The following is a 25,607-nucleotide window of genomic DNA, read 5'->3' as shown; positions in this document are numbered from 1 at the left end:
CTTTTGATACAGTCTCCCACAGTATTCTTGCCAGCCAGTTAAAGAAGTATGGGCTGGATGATTGGACTATAAGGTGGATAGAAAGCTGGCTAGATCGTCGGGCTCAACAGGTAGTGATCAACGGCTCCATGTCTAGTTGGCAGCCAGTATCAAGCGGAGTGCCCCAAGTGTCGGTCCTGGGGCCGGTTTTGTTCAATATCTTCATTAATGATCTGGAGGATGGCGTGGACTGCACCCTCAGCAAGTTTGCAGATGACACTAAACTTGGAGGAGTGGGGTAGGGATAGGATACAGAGGGACCTAGATAAATTAGAGGACTGGGCCAAAAGAAACCTGATGAGGTTCAACATGGACAAGTGCAGAGTCCCGCATTTAGGACGGAAGAATCCCATTCACTGTTACAGACTAGGGACCGAACGGTTAGGCAGCAGTTCCGCAGAAAAGGGGTTACAGTGGATGAGAAGCTGGATATCAGTCAACAGTGTGCCCTTGTTGCCAAGAAGGCTAACGGCATTTTGGGCTGTATAAGTAGGGGCCGTGCTAGCAGATCGAGGGATGTGATCATTCCCCTCTATTCAACATTGGTGAGGCCTCATCTGGAGGACTGTGTCCAGTTTTGGGCCCCACACTACAAGAAGGATGTGGACAAATTGGAAAGAGTCCAGCGGAGGGCAACAAAAATGATTAGGGGGCTAGAGCACATGACTTATGAGGAGAGGCTGAGGGAACTGGGATTGTTTAGCCTGCAGAAGAGAAGAATGAGGGGGGATTTGATAGCTGCTTTCAACTACCTGAAAGGGGGTTCCAAAGAGGATGGATCTAGACTGTTCTCAGTGGTAGCAGATGACAGAACAAGAGTAATGGTCTCAAGTTACAGTGGGGGAGGTTTAGGTTGGATATTAGGACAAACGTTTTCACTAGGAGGGTGGTGAAGCACTGGACTGGGTTACCTAGGGAGGTAGTGGAATCTCCTTCCTTACAGGTTTTTAAGGTCAGGCTTGACAAAGCCCTGGCTGGGATGATTTAGTTGGGTTTGGTCCTGCTTTGAACAGGGGTTGAACTAGACACCTCCTGAGGTCCCTTCCAACCCTGAGATTCTATGATTCTATTACCCTGGGGAGCTGCAGGAGTCTGGTGCGCTCCTGGCCCACCTTCCCCAGCACGGGCCCTGCTGAAGTGCCGTGGGAGGCAGAGCCAGAGCCAGGGACGTATCTGTGGATATTTATTTGTTTTTCCTAAAGTTAATTCAATATTTCAGGAAAAATTGTCAGTGCGGCCCCAGCAAGAGTTGGGGGTCGCACTCTGCGGCTACCCCTGCACTAGTCGATGCTGCCAGGCCTGGGTGTTTTTCCCACGCGACTCTCCTTTCCTGCCCGCATTGAACACTAGCAATGACTCAGACCCTGCTCGGGCAGGAGCTCTGAGGCAGGCCCTGTGATGAAGGCCCGTGGCACGCCCCACCCTTCGGTGACTTTATCACAGAGATCTTTTCTCCCACTGTGCACTGGGCGTTTGAGTTAAATCACAGCCGACCCCACACAGCCCCCGAATGGAGCAGAAGGGCTGAGGCTGAGTGAAACCTGCCCACCCTGGCTCCTGCTGCCCCAGGGCCAGAACCCCGTCCGTTCGCCAGCCGCCCCAGACAGTCGTGGGAAAACAAGGAGCTGGATTTATTGGGTGAAAAGCCCAAGCAAATAAAAAAGCCACAACCGGGGCCTCTGTCCCATAAAGAGGCAATAAAGCCAGCTCACCCTCCGGGAAGTGCCTGGTCCCAGCCCCACTTGCCAGGGGCCGGGCAGGGCTCAGAGCTGGGAGGTGCCCCGGGTTCCAATTAAACCTAGAACCGAGCTGGGCACGGCAAGGCCACGGGGTGGTTTTTCCAGTTCTGCCAGAACCTGTCCCCTCCCCCACAACCCCGCACCCCTCCCCGCTGGCTGAGATTGGTGCGAACAGCCGCCACAGCACCGTGCCTGCCGTGGGGTCGTCTGAGCCCCGCGCTGGGAGGCAGAGAGAGGAGGGCCCAGCGCTGGGACCGGACGTGCTTTCCTAGGCAGCACCTGCGGGGGGCACCCATGCTGCCATCGGCGGCAAATGCCCCAGCTGGTTGGTGAGTGCTGCTCATTGTAGGCTGTCCTGTGGCCCATCGCTGTAGCATCTGGGCACCGCTGCTCGCTGTCAGCCAGGCCTGGTGCGAGGTCACTGGACAGGGGTCATGCAGGAAGCATGTGACACAGACAGAAATAGAGCCCAGGTCCCCTGATTTCCAGCCCTAACCACAGGAGTGTTCTTCCTGTGGGCTTGCGAGCTCGGCTCGGGGATGTGAAACACTGGCCACAACCTGAGATTCAGCTGACGGTCGAGGCCGGAGGGGAAATGAGGCTGACAGCCCTAGGCGAGGAGCGGCTCACCCCTAGCCGGCTGCGGAGACACCACTCGGAGGGCTGGGCTAACATGGAGCTCTGACTGGGTGGGGGCCCTGGGGAGTCCTGGCTGTCACACGCCGGACGATCGGATTCATTAGCCGAGACGTTACCCGTAGAAATGTGAGAAGAGTCCCTGATCTCCGTGGGCAGCGTGTCCTGCCCAGGGAGCGGCCGGTCCCTGGTTCCTGCGCTAACAGTTTGATGGTATCAAAACCAATCGCTTCTACTAGCGCCAACGTGCTGGTTCCGATCTGGGACGAACCCACGGCGGGATTCCCAGCTCGGCCCGTCACTAGGGCCATCGCCAGAGAGCCTTGGCAGCCCACCCACTCCTGGCATCTCTGCATGCCAGGTCCCGGGACCTGCCCTGGTGCCCTGGTGGCTCGGAACTGGCCTGAGCCCTCCCCCCGCCCCCCCATCCCTTGCTGCTGAGTGGCCATCAGATAGGAACCGCTCTCAGGGACCAGAGGCTGCCTCCCGCCTCTTATCTCAGCCTGCGGCTGGGCAAGTCCCCTCCACCATAGCTAGGCATGGGGCAGAAGCAGTGTGAGGTGGGGTAGGGGCAGCTCGGAGCACAGCCTGGGGGCAGATGGGGCATAGGGAGGGGCTAGGGGCTGCTCTTATTGGCCAGGCCTTTGCGTGGTCACCCCAAGGGCCTTGCCACCACTGCCAGCAATCTCAGCTTGTCCTTTTCCGGGCTGTAGCTTGGGGGAGCCGGGGCTGTTTGGGGGAAGGGAGTGAAAACACTTATTACACTGAGCAGCCGTGGGGTGGGGCTGGGGCAGGGGCTCGGAGCAGGATGTTGGCAAGGCTGGTGCTGCGCTCGGCCCGGTGCCACGTGGGAGGCCTGAGGGGGGCTCGGAGCCGCACTTGGGAGGGGCGTGTGCTGTGCTTGGCCCCACAGGGGGCTCTGGGGGGCTCGGAGCTGGATTTGGGCGGGGACTGTGCTGCGCTCGGCCCTGTGGTGGCGGGGGAGGGGGGGCTCGGAGCTGGACTCAAGCGGGGGCCCGTGCTGTGCTCGGCCCGGAGCTGGGGGACGGGGTGGGGGGAGCAGCTCGGAGCTGGACTCAAGCAGGGCCCGTGCTGCGCTCGGCCCGGAGCTGGGGGGCAGGGTGGGGCGGCTCAGGGCTGGACTCGAGTGGGGCCCGTGCTAAGCTCGGCCCGGAGCTGGAGGGCAGGGTGGGGGGCGCAGCTCGGAGCTGGACTCGAGTGGGGCCCGTGCTACGCTCGGCCCGGAGCTGGAGGGCAGGGTGGGGGTGCGCGGCTCGGAGCTGGACTCGAGCAGGGCCCGTGCTGCGCTCGGCCCGGAGCTGGAGGGCAGGGTGGGGGGCGCAGCTCGGAGCTGGACTCGAGTGGGGCCCGTGCTGCGCTCGGCCCGGAGCCGGAGGGCGGGGTGGGGGGGCGCAGCTCGGAGCTGGACTCGAGCGGGGCCTGTGATGCGCTCGGCCCGGAGCCACGTGGCGCACGCCGTGGAATGTGTTTGGCTTAGGCCGGACAGACACACTTAGCAGAGCTGGGTTTGTTTATGTTGCTCCGTTTCCCCCTCACGCCAACTCAAAGGCAAATAAACAAATGCCGCCTCCCCAGGGTCTGAGACACCCCCCTAGCACACGAGCCCCTCCTGGCACTCTGGGCCAACCCGCCAGGCCCACGCCGGCTCCCTCTGCAAAGGGCACAGTCTGGAGACGAACCAGCCTCCTGCCCATGCGGGGGAGTCGGTAAAGGGCTGGTGCCCCCAGAGAAGGGGCGCCCCCATGGAAAACAAAGCCAGTGTAGCCTCAGGCCGGGCCCCACAACGGATCCAGCGCTGACTCCGCTGGGCCCTGCGGATGCTCCCCTAGGCCCAGCTGCTCCTCACAGAGGAGGCCCCCGACTCCCTGGGAGCCTCACGTCCCTGCCTGGGGACAGCCTGGAGAAAAGCCTTACAGATCTCCCCAGCCAAGCAGACTCTTGTGTGCTCCAAAGCCCACGTGAAGGGATACCCCGGTGACACAACCCTCCCAGCTCGGGTCTCTAGTGGGGACCAAGCCAGCCCCATAGGACAGCACGCTCCCTGATAAGCTAGCAGAGTAACGCCAGCAGCTAGCAGCAGTAGTAGGCGCTTACCCTTCACATGGGCCAGCCCCAGAGAGACGCACTACAGAAGGCCAGAATAGAGCAACAGGAACAGCATAAATCAAGCAAAGCCCTGGCTGCAGCCCTGCCCCAGCAGCGTTGCAGGCAGTGGCAGCGGATTAGCCCCTGGGCCAACAGGGCCCATGCCCAGGGGTCCTGGCCGATTGAGGGCCCTGGATAAATTGGGTCTGGCACACGAGGGTTTATGGCTATATCCGAGTCTCTGGCGTAAACGTGCATGTCCACAGCATCCACATGGAGCCCTTTTGCGAACCGTGCTACTTTGGTCTCAATGAGCCCCAGTGGCAGGCAGTTCCGCAGCTTAACGTGTTGTGTAAATCTGTGCTTTATTGGCGTTAATTCATCTGGGAGCCCAAGAGTTTTCGCTGGATAAAAACAGTCCTAAAGAGAACTCAGCAGGCCTCTGGCAAACCGCAGGCGGAGAGCAGCGGGGGAGGTTCTCGGAGCGTGTGGCCAGCCGGATTTCCGTGCTGCCTGCAGCGCCCCATGCAGCCGACGGATGGGGGCAGCGGTCTGGGTGCTCTCAGCTACGGCAAACCCAGCTTGAGCCATGCCCGGGGCAGAGTGTGGGCTAGCACCCCGGTGCATGCTGGGAAATCACCAGTCACCCCGGCGCCAAACCCTGCAGAGAAGGGCCCCTTCCTGCTGCAACGTCCCTTTTGACCACGGGCCGCTGTGCTGTGTGGATGAGCTCCGAGCGCCACCTCCCTCGAGGCTCTGCAAGCCATGGCCCGTGGGGCAATAAAATGGAGTGGGAGCAGGATGGGGGTGCTCAGCTCCACAAGGTAAGAGGAAGTGGAGGGCGGGGTGGAGGGTGCTCAGTTCCACAAGGTAAGAGGAAGTGGAGGGCGGGGTGGAGGGTGCTCAGTTCCACAAGGGAAGGGGAAGTAGGGGGGCAGGGGGTGCTCAGCTCCACAAGGGAAGGGGAAGTGGGGGGCGGGGTGGAGGGGTGCTTAGCTCCCTGTCAGGGATCCCTCCCATTCCTCGGGGGAGTCCCGGGGGCACCAGCGCTTCGCCCTTCTCCCCTACAGGTCTCTGACTGGTTCTTACAGCCCTTGTCGAATCTTCCTGTAAGTGCTGGCAGCCTAATGGTTAGACCATAGCTCTGGGCACCATTCCCCTGCTGCTGAGTGGGTTATTTCACTGGCACCTCTCCCACACTTGGAGCTCTGGCATGAGTGGCAGAGTGCCTGCTGTGTCTCGCCCACGGGAGCCAGCCGGGTAGCTGGGACGGAAGAGGGTCGGTCAGTGGGGAAAAGAACCCAGGAGTCCTGACCGTCTCTTGCTAAGATTGGCACCCTGGTGTCCTAGGTGCCAATCTTCGCTTCTAACCATCCAACAGCCCTCCCACCCCCCGGAACTTGTACTCACACCAGTCGGGCTCGCAGCCTGCGCTGCCCCCGCCTGGCGCTAACCACCAACGTGTGTGACTGGCGGCTGCTGGCGGCAGGGCACTGTGGTGTCTGGCACCCATGTGGCTGGGGCTCCTTGGCAGGGGGTGGGAGAAATGGGGTCTCCCTTCCCCAGAGGGGAAGCCCGGCTCTGAGCACCGGGGCTGCTGGTGCCTACGCGGGTGTGTGTGTGTGTGTGTGATAGAATCATAGAATATCGGGGCTGGAAGGGATCTCAGGAGCCCCTTGCCAGTTGCAGAAGCTCCAGGGGGAGCCTGGCCCATCTGCTCTCGGGCCGCGGCAGCTCCTGAGCCCTGGCCTAAGGGGGCACAAGAGGTGCTGACAGCAATCGGGGGGCAGCTGGCACCCCCTGGCCACCCCACGAGTTCCATGCCAGGGCTTCAAATAACTCCCCCCCCTGCTGCCCCATGGCTGGGGAGGGGGCCAGTAAGGAGCTCCGCAGGAGGGGAGCCCTGCCCCGCAGCAGACAGACCCCCTCCCTCTCCGGGGCAGAGCCCTGAGCAGTCGCCTGCAGGCGCTGCAGTGGGCCAGTCTAACGTGGGGGCTTGGCACTCGGCTAAGGGCTGGCATGGGGAGGGAGGGCTGGGGCTTTGGCTCGTTGCCAGGCCCTTGCGTGACTGCTGGGGCAGGCCAGGCCTTAGGGTAACCCCGAGTGGGGACCCTGCCAGCGCAGGCCTGCAGCCAGGAGCCAGGGAGAGCCACAGGGTGTCTGCGGGCAGCTGCCTCAGCGCTGACCCCCTTCGTAGCCAGCCCAGCCCTGCCCCCTGCCACGGCCCCTGGCAAGCACCAGCCCTCCCCCCTGAGCCCCCGGCGCCCCCTTCTGGCAGGGAACATGCAGCCCCCGACCCAACACCGTGTGCTCGCCCTGGTGTTCTTGGCAGCCCTGTGTGTTCAGCTGTGATTGACGCCTCCACCCCCAACCTCAGCGACTGCGTTAAATCTCCTCTCTCCAAACAGCCCCGCTGCTCACGCCTGCACCCAGGAAGGAGGAAGTTGCCTCACAGGCTTTGGCAACTCGGGGCTTTTCTCTCTTGCTCCGGGGCGTGAAGCCCATAAATAGCCAGCCAGCCAGGCTGTGCCGGCAGATCGCTCCAAGCACAGCTGGGCACATCTGCCCCTCGGCTCGGTAAGTCGCTCTTGGGTTTTGACCCTCCCGGATGGTCTGCACCTAGCCATGGGGAGCTGGGCTCACCGCAGTGCAGCCCCTGTGGCTCCGGGTTGTCCAGCAGGGGGCGGTGTGCAGCCACTATTGGCGCTGATCAGATCTGTGAGGGGCTGGGTCAGGGACCACCCTGCTGGGGGAACTCTCACAGCCAGAGCCGGCACTGTGCCCGGGGCGAGGGAGGGTGGCGCAGGCAGGGCAGGCGCAGGGTTTGATGGCAGGCTAGGGGGTGGCTGGGAAACAGGGTCCGTGGGCGGGAGAGGGGCTGGCCGGTCTCCTGGGCCTTTCGCTTGATTGACAGAGTCCTCGGCTCCTTGCGGCTCATTGGGCTTGGGGGAAGGGGCAGTGCTCTGTTGCCTTTCGCACGCGGCTCTGGGCTCCGTGGGGCTGTTCCTACGGAGCGGGGAGCCTTGTTACCAGTCCCTGCTGCTCACTGAATCCTTCTTGGGACCACGCCCCTGCCACAGAGCCAGGGCTCTGCCCTCTGGACTCGAGCCCGTGGGCCCCGGTGGGGCGAATGGGCCAGGTCTCGGTGGCTGCAGAGCTAGCGAGCGAGATCTGGAGTAGCTTGCACTAGAGCTGGGGTCTCCTGCCCTGCGCCAGCCCTGAGCCCTCCGCGTCAGCTGGGAGACAGAGTCCCGCCCGGGCCAGGCAGCATGTCCCCTCCCCAGAGGGTCACAGACCCTGCCCCCTTCCCCGTGTCTCTTCAGACTGAGCTCTGGGGGCAGGGACTGTCTCAGGCTGCGTCTGTGCAGCGCCTGGCGCGATGAGCTCGGTGGGGGTCACATAATGATGCCCTCTGGGGAAAGGGGAGCAGATTCCTGTTGGCTCCAGGCTGATGGGCCTCGTTATGCTGCTCCCCCAGGTACCCCGACGCCCTGGCATGCCCAGGGCTGGGGAAGGGGCTGGCTCAGTCCTAACTCACAAGGGAGCCAGGTGGGGCCTCACCTGCTCTGCAGACATCTGAGACATCGGTTTCCGTGGAAACGCCCCAGTTAGGCCCAGGATGGAAAGAATGGGGCCGCGTTTGATCTCCCTTCCTGCGCTCGCTGGTGCATCATTCCAGGGGCCTGCCCGGGCCTGCCTGGGATCCAGCATCTGCTCCCTGCTCTCCCCTCCCGGGGCAGGTTGGGGGCCGGGGCTGCGGCTGGAGGGGAAATGGTGCATCACAACAGGAGCCTCTGTCACGGACTCACGAAACTTGTGCTCTCTCGGCTCCATACGGTCCCTGGGGGGGGGAACCCCTTTCAGTGCGACAGCCCTTCTAGGGCGGCCACTCTCTCCCAGGGGATAAGCCCCTCCGCCTCCTGGAACTGCAGCTCTCTGGGCCCCCTCAGGGAGTCCACTCGCTCTGGACCCCCGGGGCCTCCGCTCCCAGAGGGAATAATGCCCTCTGGTCTCTAGAGCGGAGCGACTCTCAGCCAGCGTAACACAGGAGGGTTTATTCAGCGTCTGAACGCAGCACAGGAAACGCTCAGGCCTGGCCTCCCTCAGCACAGCACATCTGGGTCTGTCCCACATCCAGGTGGGCTCTGGCTGCTCTCTCCTCCCAGCCCAGCGCCAACAGCTCCTCCCCTGTCCTTTGTCTTCTGTCCCAGGTAAACGGGTGGCTGGGGCCCTCTCTCTTCCGTCCTTTGCTCCCCTCTGGCTGGAACTGGCTGGTCAGGTCACTGGGGTCCTCTCTCCTCAGCCCATTGTCCTTCCACTGGCCAGAACTGGTGATCCTCTTAGTCACCAGGTCGCCAGTTATTCCCCATCTCCAGGCCGTTGTCTGGGGGTCCCGGCTGCTAGGCGAGGTCACACCTGATCCTCTCCAACAACAACCCTCTCCCACCACCTTGTTGAACATGCAGCATACAGGGAAACTGAGGCGCGGACACGCTATTCATGTAAAGCACTACAAAAATCCCCAACTTCGTCACAGCCTCCCCGGCCAGCCGCTGAACAGACATGGAGTGAGAGAGACTCCCTCCCCCCAGAGCTCACAATCTGAACAGGCACAAGGGGAAGGGGAAACTGAGGCACGGAGCAGGGATGTGACGTGCCCATGGGCACCCAGCAGGCCAGTAGCAGAACTGGGAATGGAGCTGGTCCCGAGTCCCAGCCCCCATGGCCTCCCACTAGGACGTGCTGCCTCTGTAACTATACAACCATGTCAGGGCGGTGGGGCCCTGGGGAGGGGTCTGGGTCCCAGCCGTGGGGGAGGCCAGTCCAGCCCACAGCAGCCAGGAGAGACCCCTGTGTTTCTAGTGGCCCGATGCCTATGAGTCAGGATGGGCTCCCAGCCCCAGATGGTTTAATAGGAGGATCTGTGCCCCACTTCTCTGACCTCCCTGCCCCCCACTCCATCCTGCCTCTCCCCACCCCCACCCCAGCTCTGCCTCCCCTCCCCCTGCTCTCCCAGCCCTCTCTGCTTACAGCTGCCTTTGAGCTGGAGCTGAGCCGAGCAGCTCACCCTCCGCAGACCCAAGGCTGCCGGGCTCAACCAGCTGGGGTGCAGGGGCAGGAGCCCTCCGGCTGCCCTAACTCATGCCCTGGCCTGGGTTTTGCTGTGCCTGGCAAACGGAGCAAAGGGGTGTCCTGTCCTCCTGCCTCTTCCCAGCTGGCTCAGCCCAGGTGGTGCCCCCAGCCCTGGTGACCCGGCCTGTCTGTGCCTCCCCAGGACACTTTGAATGTGTGGCTGATTCTGGCTCCGCTGGAGCAATGCAGGGTGGGGCTCCTGGGGCAGGGGGCTGTGCTTTGCCTGACCCCCTTTTCTTTTACTTCAGTTCCTAGCAGCCAAGGATCTAGGCCAGGACCGAGCTCCAGGACCCGACCCCCTCCCCGAGACCCAGCCTTCCCCCTCCCCGAGACGATGGTGAACGTCACCATGGATAACTTCTCGTGCTACGAGGCGTCCATCGTGGGGTACCGCTACGTGGCTGTGACCTGGGGCGTGGTGGTCACCGTGGTGGGCACGCTGGGCAACGTGCTGACCCTCCTGGCCTTCGCGGCCGACGCCAAGGTGCAGACCCGCTTCAACCTGCTCATCGTCAACCTGACGCTGGCCGACCTGCTGTACTGCGCCGTGCTGCAGCCCTTCTCCGTGGACTCCTACCTGCACCTGCACTGGCGGGCCGGCCCCAGCTTCTGCCGCGTCTTCGGCATGCTGCTCTTCGTCTCCAACTCGGTCTCCATCCTGACGCTCTGCCTCATCGCCGTCAGCCGCTACATGCTCATCGCCAACCCGGCCCTCTTCAACCGGGTCTTCTCCCGCCTGGGCGTGGGGCTCGTGGCCCTGGGCGCCTGGGTCCTCGGCTTCGCCAGCTTCGCCCCGCTCTGGCCCGTCTTCGTGCTGGTTCCCAAGGTCTGCACCTGCAGCTTCCACCGCATCCGGGGCCGGCCCTACACCACGATCCTGATGGCCTTCTACTTTGTGGTGGGCCTCAGCTGCGTGGGCATCTTCTACTTCCTCATCCACCGCAAGGTGAAGGGGGCGTCCCACGCCATGGACCGCTACAAGCTGAAGAAGGCCAGCGTGAAGGGGGCTTACGTCGCTGGGGCCAGCTCGGCCACGCCGGGCCAGTTTGTGGAGCTGGACAGTGGCGTGGACACGGGCGTCTCCCAGCCCTCCAGCATCTCGGAGCAGGGCCACACCTCCAAGACGCTGGTCGCGGAAAATGGCTCAGCCCCTGCCCCAGCCCCCACCCCAGCCCCCGTCCCCGCCCCCACGGCTCAGGCCCCGGCGGTGCCCAAAAGCCTGCCCTCCCAGCCCAAGGACAGCAACAAGGAGTTCCGGAAGGTCACCCGCATGTGCTTCGTGGTCTTCCTCTTCTTCGTCCTCAGCTACATCCCCTTCCTCCTCCTCAACATCTTTGACGCCAAGAACCGGGCGCCCACGGCGCTGCACATGGTGGCCGCCAACCTGACCTGGCTGAACAGCTGCATCAACCCGGTGCTGTACGCCGCCATGAACCGCCAGTTCCGCGAGGCCTACACGCGTGTGCTCTCCACCATCTCGCGCCGCCTCCGGTGCCTCTGAGGGCTGGGGCGGCGGGGGGCAGGGCTGCCCCGGATCAGGGAGCTGCCGTGGTGCTGCCCCGCCCCTAGGGGGACCCCAGATCCTGGCTTGCCCCAGGGGAGGACGTTGGACCCAAGCACAGACTCATGCCAGATGTGGCTTTGCCCTGCCCCGGTGCCTCCTGCTGGTGGCAAGAGGAACTGCCCCGTCTCTGGGGGGGTGGCAGGGGCAGGTTGGTGCTGAGCCCTGCCCCACGTGGGCCGCCAGCGCTGCCTTCGCAGAGTGCCAGCGTGGACTGTCCCTTTACCCACCGTCCTTGGCCTAGTGAGGTGGCGGAGGCCAGCTGGGCCCTGCCGTCCCAGCTCTATTTATTGTTTGTTCCTGATTCACACCCTGTCATTTTTCTAGCACTGCCACAATAAACGGATCCCTGTGTATCTAGTATCGGCTGCATTGCCTGTTCCCAGCCAGCGGACGAGCCCCCCGTCGGCCGTGGGGTGGGGGGACCTGGGGCCGTGGCCGACCATAGGTCTGGGCTGTGTGCAGATCCAATCACCAAGGGGAGGGGGGGGAAGGGGAGGGGATATTAGTGGGGTCCTGGCTTGTTCTAGGTCCAACCCACCCCAAGGCCATACCCCCCACCCCACCCCCCATCTGTCCTCAGCCTTGGGCCTCCAACTGGTTATGTGCTGCCTAAAGCTCTCTCGTGAGCCCAGCCTGGGGGATGGGCGATCGGGGTGCAGCATCACCATGTGGCCGATCTGGCAAAGGGACCTGGGGTGCAGCCCAAGCTGGGGGGGGGCAGGGAGCCCCGAGAGATGGTAAAGGGGGGGCTCACAGCTGCGTATTCAGAGCTCTCTGGGACTCTGCCCCCCCCAGGCCAGGCTACGACCAGGAGCCATGCAGGGCAAGGGGACCAATACCCGGGAGAGCCCCAGCCTGGCACTGCGCAGCCCCCAGAGCCGGGCATCAGTGCAGGCGCTGGTGCTCTGGCTGGGAGGGGTGCGAGGAGCCGGTGCCAGGATCCTGGTGGGAGACCCCTGGCCAGCCCCTCACCTAGAGGGGGGAGCCCAGTCCTCGGCTTGCAGGGCCGCCCCTGCTCAGGGCCCCCCAGGGAGGGGGGGGCGGTTTGTAGGGCTGCCCTACGGTCCAACCGGCCTTGCTCTGTGCCCTGCCCCGGCGCAGGGGCCTCAACTCAGGCTGGCTGAGCCCAACGGGCCTTTCTGACCCCAAACTCTCTGAAGGGCTGAGGGGTCGGGGGGGCTGGGGAGCCGTGCAGCTCCCCCAACACACAGTGCCTCGCTGTGGGGGATGGGCCCCGGGGCAGAGAGCCAGGGCGAGCCTTGTCTTTGTGTGGGACTGTCAGCTCTAGACAGAAAGTAAATACGGAAGGGACGGGCCCCATGGCAGGGCTGGGCACCCAGGGGTGGGGGTTGGGGCTGCGTGGGGGCGGCTAGGGCTTAGATCCTGTTCCACGGCTGCCTCTTTATCCGCAAAGAGGGCTCCTGCCCTGCTGGCTAGTGGGGAGAGGCCCCTGCCGCACTCACTGTGGGATAAGGGTGGCCCTGGCCCCTAGGTCCACCAGAGCAGAGCTGGGCCCCATGGCCGAGCACCCCCACCGCACCAGCCGGCCCCGAGTCTGGGGGAGACGCCCACAGAGCTCAGCCGGGGGGCAGGGGCAGAGCCTGCCCCGCCCCTGCTCCCAGCAGAGCAGCTGGTCCTGGCCCTCGGCTGGCACACAGGGCTGCCCCCCACCCCCGGGTTACCCCTGTCCCATCACCTGCATTACAAGGGGATGAGGGGCCCGGCTGACAGAGACCCAGCCAGGCTGGTGCAAGGGGCAGCAGGGCAGGTGGCGGCCCTGGGGAACAACGCCTGGCACAGGGATGGGGTGGGTGGGTTGTGAGGTGGCCTAGGGAGCACAGAGTCCATCTGGGCACAAACAGGCTGAAGCCAAAGGGACGGCACCTGGTTCTGAGCCAGCGCAAAGCTCAGCCCAGCTGGGGCCGGTTCCATGCTGGGATCCCCATCGCCTCCCCCTCCTCACTGCCTCTCAGGACCCTCCCTGACCCCTCCAGCCCCCACCCTGGCCCTTTGCTAGCCCCACCTCCTTCCTCTCTAGGGGTCATCACCGGCTGGGGGCTCACTCTGGGCCCGTGCAGCCAGCAAACAGGGGCTGAGCCTGCTCTCTCCATTGCCTGCTGATGCCTGGGCCCCTGGCAAGAGCTGGCAGTGCCCGCCCAGCCACCCCAGGGCACTGGCCACAGACCCGTTTCCTTCCCACCAGCCAGACACACCCGTGCATCATTCTGCCACTGCAGGGAACTGCGCCCCAGGCCTGGATCCTCCACCAGAGTCCCCCAGACCTGTAACCTGCCCCCTACCAGAGCCCACCTCCAGGCCTGGAACCCCCAGTCAGAGCCCCCTCCAACCCCCCAGGCTGGAGCCCTGCCCCCAAACAGGTCTGGAACCACCTCCACAACCAAAGTCAGGTTCAGGGTTCGTGTGTGTGTGTGTGTGTGTGTGTGTGTGTGTGTGTGTGAGACACGGGTGTGCATGAGGGGGGAGGGGTGTTGAAGCAGCCACAATGCCCCCTGGAGCTCCCCTCTGTGGGGCAGGGGACCTGTTGCTGGGTCTCCCCTGGTGCCTGGGGAGTGGGATTCACACACACATCCTGGCAGAGCATCCCCAGCTCAGCCTACCCCCCACATCTGCACCCATCCCTATGAGCTTCCAGTCATCTCCAGCCTCCCCTGTGTGTGGCCCCAGCGTCCCCGTCCCATGCTGCCTGGTTGGCCTGGACTTGCCTGAAGAGATTGCACAAGGCTTCGAGTTGCATCCGCCCCTTTGTTCTCTGCTGACGGAGTGGGAAGGGGGTACCCAGGGTTGCATATTGCACAGAGCCGGGGGTGGGTGGGGGAATGAGATTCTTGCATTCCAGGTTTACTAACAGGCTGTGACAAAGTCGGGGTTTTTCTTGGTCTTTTCAATGGTTTGCATGCCGAGGGGGTGGGACTCGGTTTCCCTGGGTGTTACTGGTTTAATGAGGTGATGGGCGAGGGAGTTTATTATTACAGAGGCCCTGCGACGGAACTTGGGACCACGGCCAATGGGGACCCCAGCGACTGGTGACCAGGTGACCAGGAGTCACGGAAGTCACAGCTGGTTCTGGCCAGTGGGAGGACAATGGGCTGAGGAGAGAGGACCCGGTGACCTGACCAGCTGGTTCCAGCCGGTGGGGAACAAAGGACGGAAGAGAGGAGAGGAGGCCCAGGCGACCTTGTTTACCAGGACAGAAGACAAAGGACAGAGGCGGGGCTTGGGGGCAGGTGATATGGATGCCCAGCTGGAAAGCGTGGGGTCTTGGGACTGGAGAGCCGAGAGCAGGCAGAGCCTTCCTGGATGTGGGACAGACCTAGATGTACTGTGCTGAGGGAGGCCAGGCCTGAGGCCCTGAGAGTTTCCTGTGCTGCGTTCAGACACTGAATAAACCCTCCTGTGTTACGCTGGCTGAGAGTCGCTCCGGTCTAGAGATCAGGGGGCATTATTCCCTCTGGGAACGGAGGTCCCGGGAGTCCAGAGCGAGTGGCCTCCCTGAGGGAGCCCACGGCGAGAGACAGGCGTGCGAAGGCTCAGAGAGGTGTGGTTCCAGGAGCTGGAGGGGCTTAGCCCCTGAGAGAGAGAGTGGACCCCCGAGAAGGGCTGTCGCACTGAAGGGGGTTTCCCCCAGGGATCGCACGGGGCCAAGAGTGGGCACGACCTGGGAGTCCGTGACAACGTGGTAGCAGAGAATGGTTTGTGGATGCACCATGTAGACAGTCTGCTGCGAGCCCAGGTGCTTTTCACTGAGTGGCTGCCAGCAATAAAACGAGGGAATTGAAGGAACCAGCGTGGAAATGGCCTATAACCAGCTCCGTAAGAGGGACCTGACACGTCTGCAGGGCTGAGTGCGGGGAGGCTCACTAACGAGCAGCTGATGGTTCAGCTTGTGGAGAATGACCAGTCTGAGGAACAGGCTCCAGACCCCAGTGGGGTTCCCGGGATGCCCAGGGAGCCGTGGGGGCAGTTCATGTAGCAGCCGAGAGTCTATCAGACCCAACTCCCCAGTCAGCGGAGGGGTGGGGGGCAGTCAGGTTTCTCCCTGGAGGAGCTGCAGAGACTGGAGCTGGTGGAGCAGGGGCTGGCGGACCGTGCAGAACAGAGAAAGCATGAGCTGGAGTTGGCAGAGCGGCAGCCAAGAGGGCCTGCCGGGGGGTAAGTGGGGAAGGGTCCCGAGATGCCAGTTCTGTGGGGAATCTAAACACCAAAGTGCTGCCCCAGTTTAAGAAGGGGGAGGATGTTGATGCCTGTCTCACAGCCTTTGAGAAGGCCTGTGATCTGAACCAGACTGACCCTGCAGATGGGCTGTGCTGTCTGACCTCCCTGCCGGGTCCCAAGGCCATAGAGGGGTTCAGCCAAATGGATGGACTACAACCCATTCAAACAGGCTTTGCTGCTGAAGTTTGAACTGACCCCCGAGGCGTACAGGAAACGATTCCGGGGTGTACGCAAGACTTACAAGGAGGTTGCCAACCTGCTGGGGGAATATCTCCGCAAGTGGGGGAAGGGCACAGGGGAAACTTCTGCAGAGGACGTGCATAACCTGGTGGGGTTGGAGCAGCTGTACGACATCTTCCCTCCAGACCTTAAGATGTGGTTAGTGAAGCCTAAAGATCTGCGCAGTGGCAGATGAGTTTGTGAACAGCAGATCGGGGTGGGGAGGAGAGAGACCCACATCAACTCAGAAGGGGAGTCACCCAGAGACCTCTCAAAGGTGGGACTCCAGGAAGCCCAACTCAGGGGTGCCCATGAAGACCAGGGCGGGCCGACCCGCCTCGTGGGACCTGAAATGTAATTACTGTGGCCAAAAGGGACACAAGGTGGCACAATGCCTGAAGAAGAAGCAAATGGCGGCCAAGCAGAACCCACGGAGTGTCAACTGGTGGGAGCCCACCCCGAGGGGGCACCGCCGGTCCAGGGGGGTGCAGTTGACCCGGCTGTGCCAGGCAGAGGGGACCGCCAGGCCAGGCCAGCAGGGGAAGGCGGGGATCCAGGTCCAGAGCGCCCGTACTCAATCCGCCGGGTGAGCGTGGGACAGCGGGGGACAGTTGCCACATCATCCCCATTGAGGTGGGGGGAAGGAGCGTCCAGGGGTTCTGGGACATGGGGGCAGAGGTGATGCTGGCGCGGCCTGAGGTGGTGGGCCCAGACCAGCCAGTGCCCGATGCCTACATGACACTGAGGGGAGTGTTCGGGGCCCACATCAAGGTGCCTGTAGCGAGGATACACCTGAAATGGAGGGCTAAGAAGGGACCCAAAGAGGTTGGGGGTGCACGATCACCTGCCTACCAAGGTGCTATTGGGTTATGACTTTGAGAACTGGCCGGATGGCACTCAGAGCGCCCTGGTCCTTACCTGGAATCAGAGCCAGAGAGGGACACGGGACCTCCCGAAGGCAGGAAAACGAAGCACTGAGGGTGGGGATTGACGGGGCTGGGGTGGAGCCTCTGTCCCAAGGTGGAGAAACTGAGACACCACCAGCCAGGGCTGTACCCTCAAACCAAGCAGCTGAATTCCAGACGGAGCTGCAAGAGGATCCCTCCTTAGAGAAGCTGAGGGCCCTTGCTGGCCACGCCGGAATCAATTCCCCTCTCAGACCAGCTAACCCCTGCCCAGCAGGCAGAGATCAGAGAGGTGCTACATTCATACCGGCAGCTGTTCTCCAACCTGCCTGGGCTCACGAACCTGGCTGTCCACCAGGTGGAGATGGGAGTCAACCCTCCCATCAGTGTTCCCCATTCAGTGTCACTGGGAAAACAGCCCGGGACCTGGAGAGAGAGGTCGGAGACATGCTGGCTTTAGGGGTGATCCAGCCATCTGCCAGCCCCTGGGCCTCACCTGTGGTGCTGGTTCCCGAGAAGGATGGGTCAATCCGGTTTTGTGGTGACTATCGGAAGCTCAATGCCATCACTGTGTCCAATGCCTACCCCATGCCTAGGACCGATGAGATCCTAGATGAGTTGAGGGCTGCCTGATACCTCACTACCGTGGATCTCACCAAAGGCTACTGGCAGGTTCCTTTGGACCCAGAGGCCAGGGCGAAGTCTGCCTTCACCATCCCAGTCGGGCTCTTCAAGTTCCTGGTCCTGCCTTTTGGCCTCAAGGGGGCACCTGCCACCTTCCAGCACCTGGTGGATCAGTTACTAAGAGGATGGAGGACTTTGCTGTAGCATATATTGACAATATCTGTGTATTTAGCCAGACCTGGGAGGACCATGTATCCCAGGTGAAGAAGGTGCTGGGTTGCCTCCAGGACGCAGGACTGACCATAAAAGCTGGAAAATGCAAGATGGGGATGGGAGAGGGCCACAAGGTGGGGAGCGGCCACCTGAAGCCGGAGCCGGCCAAGGTGGAGGCAATCCAGGACTGGCCTGCTCCCCAGACTAAGACGCAGGTCCAGGCTTTCATTGGGATGGCGGAGTCCTACCGGAGGTTTGTGCCTCACTTTAGCTCCCTGGCAGCTCCCCTCACGGAGCGGTGTAGGAAGGGGAAGCCAGACAGGGTGGTCTGGACCGAGCAGTGCCAGAGGGCTCTCTGTGCGCTGTAGGAGGCACTCATCCAAAGCCCAGTGCTGGTAAACCCGGATTTGAACAAACCCTTCCCGGTGTTCACCGACGCCTCGGACACCGGGCTGGGGCGGTGCTGACGCAAACTGATACTAAGGGGGAGAGACACCCCATTGTGTCTTTGAGCAAGAAGCTGCTGCCCCGGGAGCAGAACCACACGGCCATGGAGAAGGAATGCCTGGCCATGGTATGGACCCTTAAAAACCTGCAGCCATATCCACTTGGGCGACGCTTCTCTGTGTACACTGACCACTCTCCCCGACGTGGCGTCACCAAATGAAAGGGGCTAACGCCAAGCTCCTGAGATGGGGCCTGCTCCTCCAGGGGTATGACATGGAGGTGGTCTGTGTGAGGGGGAGTGCCAATGTTATAGCCAATGGTTTATCACGGAGCAGGGCCCCTGAACTTCCCCAGGTCACTGGATAAGTGATCCCACTCAGTTCAGACTCCAAGGGAGGAGAGATGTGACAAAGTGGGGGAGTTTCTTGTTTTTTTTCTTGTTTTTTTCCAATGGTTTCCATGCAGAGATGGTGGGACTCAGTTTCCCTGGGTGTTACTGGTTTAACTAGGTGATGGGAGAGGGAGTTTGTTGTTACAAAGGACCAGCGATGAAACTTGGGACCTCAGCCAATGGCCTGGAGAATGGATACCCCAGTGACTGGTGACCGGGAGGCCCAGCTCGGGAGTCACAGCTGGTTCTGGCCCGTGGGAGCAGGGCCACCCAGAGGATTCAGGGGGCCTGGGGCAAAGCGGGGGAGAGAACATAAAAAAAGGCGCCACCCGCTGCGGCGCTTGTACTCACCGAGCGGCGCTCCGAGTCTTCCGCGGCAGCGGGTCCTTCACTCGCTCCGCATATTCGGCAGTGGCAGCGGTGGGTCCGTCACTCCCTCCGAGTCTTGTCTTCGGCAACACTGAAGGCCCTACCCCGAAGACCCGGAGCGAGTGAAGGCCCCACCGCCGACGTGCCACCGAAGACCCGGAGAGAGTGAAGGGCCCGCTTCCAAAGTGCCGCCGAAGACCCAGACCACCGCCGGGTAAGGAAAAATTAAAAAGGCGGCTCTAGCCAGGGAAGGGATTCTCGGCCAGGGCTCATGGGGCCCCTGTGAGGCCCCGGGCTCGGGGCAAATTGCCCCACTTGCCCCACCCTCTGGGCGGCCCTGTGTGGGAGGACAATGGGCTGCGGAGAGAGGACCCAGTGACCTGACCAGCTGGTTCCAGCCAGACGGGAACGAAGGACGGCTGAGAGGAGAGGAGGTCCAGGCGACCCTGTGTACCTGGATAGAAGACAAAAGAGGCGGGGCTTGGGGGCAGGTGATTGGATGCCCAGCTGGAAAACAGGTCTCTGGACTGGAGATTGAGAGCAGGCAGAGCCCATCTGGATGTGGGACAGACCTAGATGTGCTGTGCTGAGGGAGGCCAGGCCAGAGGTCCCCTCCCCCAGGGGCATCGGAGCACAAGGGACAGGAGCTGGGCTGCAGGCCTCTCCAAGAAGCAGCATGGCCTAGTGGTCACAGCGCCCACGAGTGCTGTTGCTGGCAGGTGCCTGGTGCCCATAAACAGCGCTACCCAACAGGGGCCCAGTGCCAACGATCATCATCACCCAGCAAGGGGCTGGTGCCGGTGAGCTGCGTCGCCCAGCAGACAGGCCGGTGCCAATAAGTGTCCTTGCCCAGCAGGGGCCTGGGCTCTGGCCAGCACCGGCCTCCCCGCTCTCCCTGTCCTGGGCCCCTCTGTCACTTTTGAAACTCCTCGGTGTTGTGAAATGGGAGCAGCCAGCCCTGGCCGGCAGGAAACGAGCGGAACAGGCCCGGGGCATGCGGGTGTTTCGTCAGCAGCACGGGACGCGGCAGGGGATGTTCAAGGGAAGGCTCTGCACTGGGTGGGCCGAGAGCCAAGGGCCTGGGCCACAGGGCTACACTGGGTATCTGTGCCCCGGAGCTGGAAGGCCAGGACCCAAGCAGCTCTCTGCTCCCCGTGTTGGAGAGAAGGGGCATGGCAGAGGTGGTCAGCTTTATTGCCATGGTATTTACCCATAATTCCACCTGCCAGGTTTGGTGGGTTGTGCTGCATTTTTGTGTCTGTTTTAAGCATCTCTTTTAAAAATAAACAAATACCCCAGTGGTGACCCACACGGAGCCCTGGAGTCGTGTCATGTCTGCCCTGGGGGAAAGGTCACCCCAACCTTTGGGCTTTGGTTGGGCAGGGAAGGGGAGACAGGCAATAGACACTGAGATGTGTGCGGAGGAGGGAGGGGTGGATGGGGTGTTCTAAGAAAAAAGTTGGAAGGTGGCTCCTGGGTGGGGAGGGAAGTGAAAGCTGGAGGTGGAAAAGGGAAGCTCTTCTGTGGGGGGCCCTGCCTGACACTCAGGTTTGGGGTTTGTCTGGGCTGGGTGCTCCGTGAGGTGGAGTCTGGCCAAACTCCTGGTATCCTGGCTTGGTTTTTTGTCTGTACTTGTCTAGATGTGGTGACTCCTCTGGGCCCTTCCCTGTCCTTGATAACAGATTTCCCTAGTCTGGGTTCCAGGAGGTCTCTGTGTGCAGGGGAGGGGGGACCCAGGGGGGTCTCTGCATGTGGGGGAGGGGGTATGGGAATCGCCCACAGAAGGGAGCAGGGCTGGTTTATCTGATTTCCAGGAGCACTTGTTCCTGCAGTTGGCCCCTGGCTGAGGGCTGCATGCGCAGGAAGGCTGGGTCTGTGTGCCCACAGCCTGGCCCCACCTGGCTTTCTGAGCCCCCTGCTGTCCCCCCAAGCCTGACCCCCCCAGAGACTAGAGTTAGGGGCAGGGCAGATCCCAAAGCACAGCAGGAGGGACCCTGGCAGCACAGAGCGTGCTCAGGCAGCATTGCCATCGCTCTGTGCCTGGCCATGGCTCCCGCAGCCTCAGGGCTCTCGGTGCCACCATGAAACACAGCCCAGTTCAGCCTCGGTGTTGGCCAGGAGGGGCCCAGCGCTGGAACCGCAGGGGGGCCTCGGCTCCAGAATGAGACGTGGGGCGGGGAGAGGGCAGTGGGTTGGGATTGAGGAGCAGCAGCCGCAGAGCTCTGTGTGTGTGGAGGATCCCAGGGTTGGGGTAGCAGGGGCCTGTGGGTCGGGATTGAGGGACACTGGCAGAGCTGGGGGGAGCCCAGGGCTGGGATAACAGAGGCCGTGGGTTGGGACTGAGGGGCACCAGCAGAGCTGGGGGGAGGGGGAGCCCAGAGCTAGGCTAAGCTGGGGGGCTGCAGGGAGTTCCTGACTCCAGAGGATTCTCTGTTTGTCTTCCACATGCACAAAACTTGCCCCCGTTCCCGTCTTGCTGAGCTCAGAGGCTCCGTGGAGGGGGTCGGGGGTATTGCTGGTCAAGAGAGAAGAGACTCAATGTTCCCGTTGGCCCCGGGAGGGGGAAACACCAGCCCCAAGGGATGTGGCATCAACTCTGTTTCCTTCCGCAGATTCCGGGCAGGACGTTTCCTTCCCCATAAAGTTTCCAGTGACTCAGCAACGCGTGCAGAGCCCAGCACCTCCGGCTTTCTGGTAGGGGTGACATGTAACGGGGTCGGTCCAACGGTGCTGGCTGGGGATCCTGGGACTCCCCCACCGGGAGCTGGCACGGCCCACGCTTCCCTTCCGCCTCTTGTGCCTGCTTCCCCTGTAGAACAAACCAGCCTCTGTGGGGGGCCCCAGCACTGCCACCCTGCGGTGCCCTCCTGCGGGGGGCATTGGGACCCCTTCCCCTCATCACTGCCCCAGTCCCAGGCCCCCAGGTACAAAGCTCTGCTGCCCCCAGAGAAGGGCGACCCCAGTCCAGGCACCGCCCCTGCCCTGTGGTGAGGAAGGGTGACCCAGTGGTCAGAGCACTGGCATGGGCTGTGGGAGATCTGGGTTCAAATCCACACTCTGCCGCAGAGCCCTTGCTCCCTGTGCCTCAGTTCCCCTCCGTAATACAGGCCTGCCTGGCTTGAGGCCACAGATGATGGAGAGACTCCAGTGCTGTGGTACTGGGGACCAGCCTAGTACCGGGGCGGCCTCTCCCTGCACCGATGCAGCTGCAGATCGTAGGGTAGCAAAGCCCTAAAGGGGAGCGTCTGGCGGTTTGGGACTGGGGGGGGGCACAGAGAAGAACATTCACCCCCTAGGGGAGAGCTGGGGCTAATGCTGCAGTTCTCTGAACGGGGTGCGTGTGATCAGCCAGAGCCCTTTGGGGCAGGGCAGTTCACCCTGGCCCCCAGTGCCCCCTCGTGTACGCAGGGGCCTGGTGACTCAGACCCCACCCCCCCCAAATCTCCCAGCCGCAGCAAACGGGAGCGTCTCGCTGCACAGAACACACCACGGGCAGGGGCGGCTCTAGGGATTTTGCCGCCCCAAGCACGGCAGGCAGGAGGTCCACCGAAGCTGCGGGACCAGCTTGGCGTGCTGGGGCCTGGAGCTGCCCCTGACCATGGGACACCTCCCACCACCACCATTGGCGTGTGTCGCCTGGGAGCCCCCGTCGAGGGGCAGCGTTTGCCGAGGGGAAGGGAGCCAGTGCCCCCCCCCCCCGCACACTTTTCATAGGTCTTCTCTGCTCTCCCCCCGACTCTCCAGGATCTGATGGACTCACAGATCACAGCCTATTTGCTGACACAACTTCTTGCCCCCAATTTGTCTGGAATGACCCTGCCCCCCCCACACTGCCCATGGGGGACACAGCCCCAGGTGCCCCCCAGCCGCTGTGCTGCTCCCAGCTGCCCCCCCAAATCCCGATTGCCAGGACACATTACAGAGGAAAAGGAGACGTGGCTGGGTGGGGGATCGGGGTACGTGCTGGAAGTAGGGGGGCTGCCTCACCCCATGGCTTGAAGTGGTTTCCATTCTACCCACGGGTTTACAGTTTGGTTCAATGACTCTCAGCCCCCCCCCCCCCATACAAATTGTTCCAGCCCCACTGGGAATTGGCGAGGGGATGCTGCCACCTACTGGCCAAGGACCTCCCTCACCCTGGGGCTGACCCCTGGTCTACACTACAAAGGTCTGCCAGGACAACTACGTCATTGGTGAGGGGGGGAATCCGACACACACACACACCCCGGTGATGGGAGGGCTTCTCCCGTCGCCAGAGCTGCCAGGGGGCGACACTCTCCTGTCAGTGCCTCACTCAGCATTATGGTGGGGTCGCTGCAGCAGCTGCCTCCCGCGGCTCCCTGGGCCTCGGCCCCAGCCCCACTCCAAGGGTTGCCTGACTGCGTGTCTGAGCAGCACCCAGCACAGTGGGGCCCTGGGCTCAGCTGGAGCCTGTCGGTGATGCCAGGATACAAATAACTCCCCCACCCGCCTGCCCCAACGCCCCTGCAGTTCCAGCAGAGTCCAGCGTTTCTTCGCCCCAAGGCCATCGGACACGCGGCGGGAGCTGCGGCCGGGCAGCTCATCGCGCAGCCAGACACAGCGCCCTGCCCCTGCCCAGGCAAACCCCAGCCCCACGCCTAGGCCAGGGGGCCCCTGTGTGTGCCATGAATTGGGGCTGGCAGCTGAGGGCCCATCCCAGAGTCACTGGTGGCTGCTGGGCGCTAAAGAGGCTCTCGTGCCCTCAGATGGGAGATGGTTACAGAAAATGCCACTTCTGTGTGGGTGTGTGGGGGGCTCTCTCCTCAGGCAGTGCTGGCAGTAGGGGGCGCTGTGCTGCAGGGAGTGGGGGGGGCTCTCTCCTCAGGCAGTGCTGGCAGTAGGGGGCGCTGTGCTGCAGGGAGTGGGGGGGGCTCTCTCCTCAGGCAGTGCTGGCAGGAGGGGGCGCTGTGCTGCAGGGAGTGGGGGCTCTCCTCAGGCAGTGCTGGCCGTAGGGGGCACTGTGCTGCAGGGAGTGGGGGAGGCTCTCTCCTCAGGCAGTGCTGGCAGTAGGGGGCGCTGTGCTGCAGGGAGTGGGGCCTCTCCTCAGGCAGTGCTGGCAGTAGGGGCGCTGTGCTGCAGGGAGTGGGGGCTCTCTCCTCAGGCAGTGCTGGCAGTAGGGGGGCGCTGTGCTGCAGGGAGTGGGGGCTCTCCTCAGGCAGTGCTGGCAGTAGGGGGCGCTGTGCCGCAGGGAGTGGGGGGGCTCTCTCCTCAGGCAGTGCTGTCAGTAGGGGGCGCTGTGCTGCAGGGCGTGGGGGCTCTCCTCAGGCAGTGCTGGCAGGCGGGGGCACTGTGCTGCAGGGAGTGGGGGAGGCTCTCTCCTCAGGCAGTGCTGGCAGTAGGGGGCGCTGTGCTGCAGGGAGTGGGGGGGGCTCTCTCCTCAGGCAGTGCTGGCAGTAGGGGGCGCTGTGCTGCAGGGCGTGGGGGCTCTCTCTCAGGCAGTGCTGGCAGTAGGGGCGCTGTGCTGCAGGGAGTGGGGGCTCTCTCCTCAGGCAGTGCTGGCAGTAGGGGCGCTGTGCTGCAGGGAGTGGGGCTCTCCTCAGGCAGTGCTGGCAGTAGGGGGCGCTGTGCTGCAGGGAGTGGGGGGGGGCTCTCTCCTCAGTCAGTGCTGGCAATAGGGGGCGCTGTGCTGCAGGGAGTTGGGGGGCTCTTTCCTTGGGCAGTGCTGGCAATAGGGGGCACTGTGCTGCAGGGAGTGGGGGCTCTCTCCTCAGGCAGTGCTGGCAGTAGGGGCGCTGTGCTGCAGGGCGTGGGGGCTCTCCTCAGGCAGTGCTGGCAGTAGGGGCGCTGTGCTGCAGGGAGTGGGGGCCTCTCCTCAGTCAGTGCTGGCAATAGGGGGCGCTGTGCTGCATGGCGTGGGGGGGGCTCTCTCCTCAGGCAGTGCTGGCAGTAGGGGGCGCTGTGCTGCAGGGAGTGGGGGCCTCTCTCAGGCAGTGCTGGCAGTAGGGGCGCTGTGCTGCAGGGAGTGGGGGAGGCTCTCTCCTCAGGCAGTGCTGGCAGTAGGGGGCGCTGTGCTGCAGGGCGTGGGGGGGGCTCTCTCCTCAGTCAGTGCTGGCAGTAGGGGGCGCTGTGCTGCAGAGCATGGGGGGGGCTCTCTCCACAGGCAGTGCTGGCAGTAGGGGGCGCTGTGCTGCAGGGAGTGGGGGGGGCTCTCTCCTCAGGCAGTGCTGGCAGTAGGGGGCGCTGTGCTGCAGGGAGTGGGGGGGGGCTCTCTCCTCAGGCAGTGCTGGCAGTAGGGGGGCGCTGTGCTGCAGGGCGTGGGGGGGGGGGCTCTCTCCTCAGGCAGTGCTGGCAGTAGGGGGCGCTGTGCTGCAGGGACTGGGAGAGGTGCTCTGCCTCAGAGTTTGGGGCGCAGGAGGGGGCTGTGGGCTGGGCCAGGGGGTTGGGATGCAGGGGGGCGAGGGCAGCCTGAACACGTAGCAACCTGCTCATCTGGCTGACTGTTAGCTGCAACGACTGCCTGGGGTCAGTTTGGAATCCTTGAGTCTCTTCTTCTTCTGCATCCACCATCTGTAGCATTTGCTCATTAATTGCTCTTGCTGAGGAACAAACTGTAGATGATGGTTTCTGTTGAACTCTCCACCATCGGTCTCAATCCCATATGGTCTGGCTGCTGAATTCCTTTTCTTTATGCTAGCTGGAGATGTCCTCCTTTTCCTTCATCCTATTTGGCACAAACACGGTCACTAGGTTCTAGACCCAGCAGTTCGCTGAGTGACAACTGTTATAAAAGTGTCCGTAGGGTCTTTTTGCCCTTTTATCTGATTTGGCTACTGTCTTCATGTCAGGCCACTATGGCGATAGGATCCATTCCAAAGTTGGAACAGTAGTTCTGAGGTGTCTCCTAATTAGGAGTTGTGCTGGACTGTATCCAGTAGCCGCTGTTGGTGTTGCTCTGTAGCTCAGAAGAGCAAGGAATGGATCTTCCTGCTGTTGGATTTTCTTGGCTGTCTGTACAGCTCTCTCACCCT

At 62.8% G+C, this 25,607-nt stretch overlaps 1 protein-coding gene across 2 annotated transcripts; it reads left to right on the top strand.

Moving 5' to 3' along the window:
• Nucleotides 1–1,954: 1,954 nt before the first annotated feature.
• GPR84 (G protein-coupled receptor 84) lies at nucleotides 1,955–11,560 on the top strand. Of its 2 annotated transcripts, XM_039513687.1 has the most exons (3): nucleotides 1,955–2,107; nucleotides 6,929–7,097; nucleotides 9,902–11,560. In XM_039513687.1, exon 3 carries the CDS (start codon nucleotides 9,988–9,990, stop codon nucleotides 11,152–11,154), a length of 1,167 nt encoding a protein of 388 aa, XP_039369621.1. In that variant the 5' UTR covers nucleotides 1,955–2,107; nucleotides 6,929–7,097; nucleotides 9,902–9,987; the 3' UTR covers nucleotides 11,155–11,560. The 2 variants fall into 2 exon arrangements, with proteins under 2 accessions (XP_039369621.1, XP_039369619.1); XM_039513685.1 differs by lacking the exon at nucleotides 6,929–7,097.
• Nucleotides 11,561–25,607: the final 14,047 nt, after the last annotated feature.

This window comes from Mauremys reevesii, linkage group 25 (genome assembly GCF_016161935.1).
Source record: "Mauremys reevesii isolate NIE-2019 linkage group 25, ASM1616193v1, whole genome shotgun sequence".
In the NCBI taxonomy this organism is placed as follows: Eukaryota; Metazoa; Chordata; order Testudines; family Geoemydidae; genus Mauremys; species Mauremys reevesii.
This window is presented reverse-complemented; position numbering and strand designations above follow the sequence as displayed.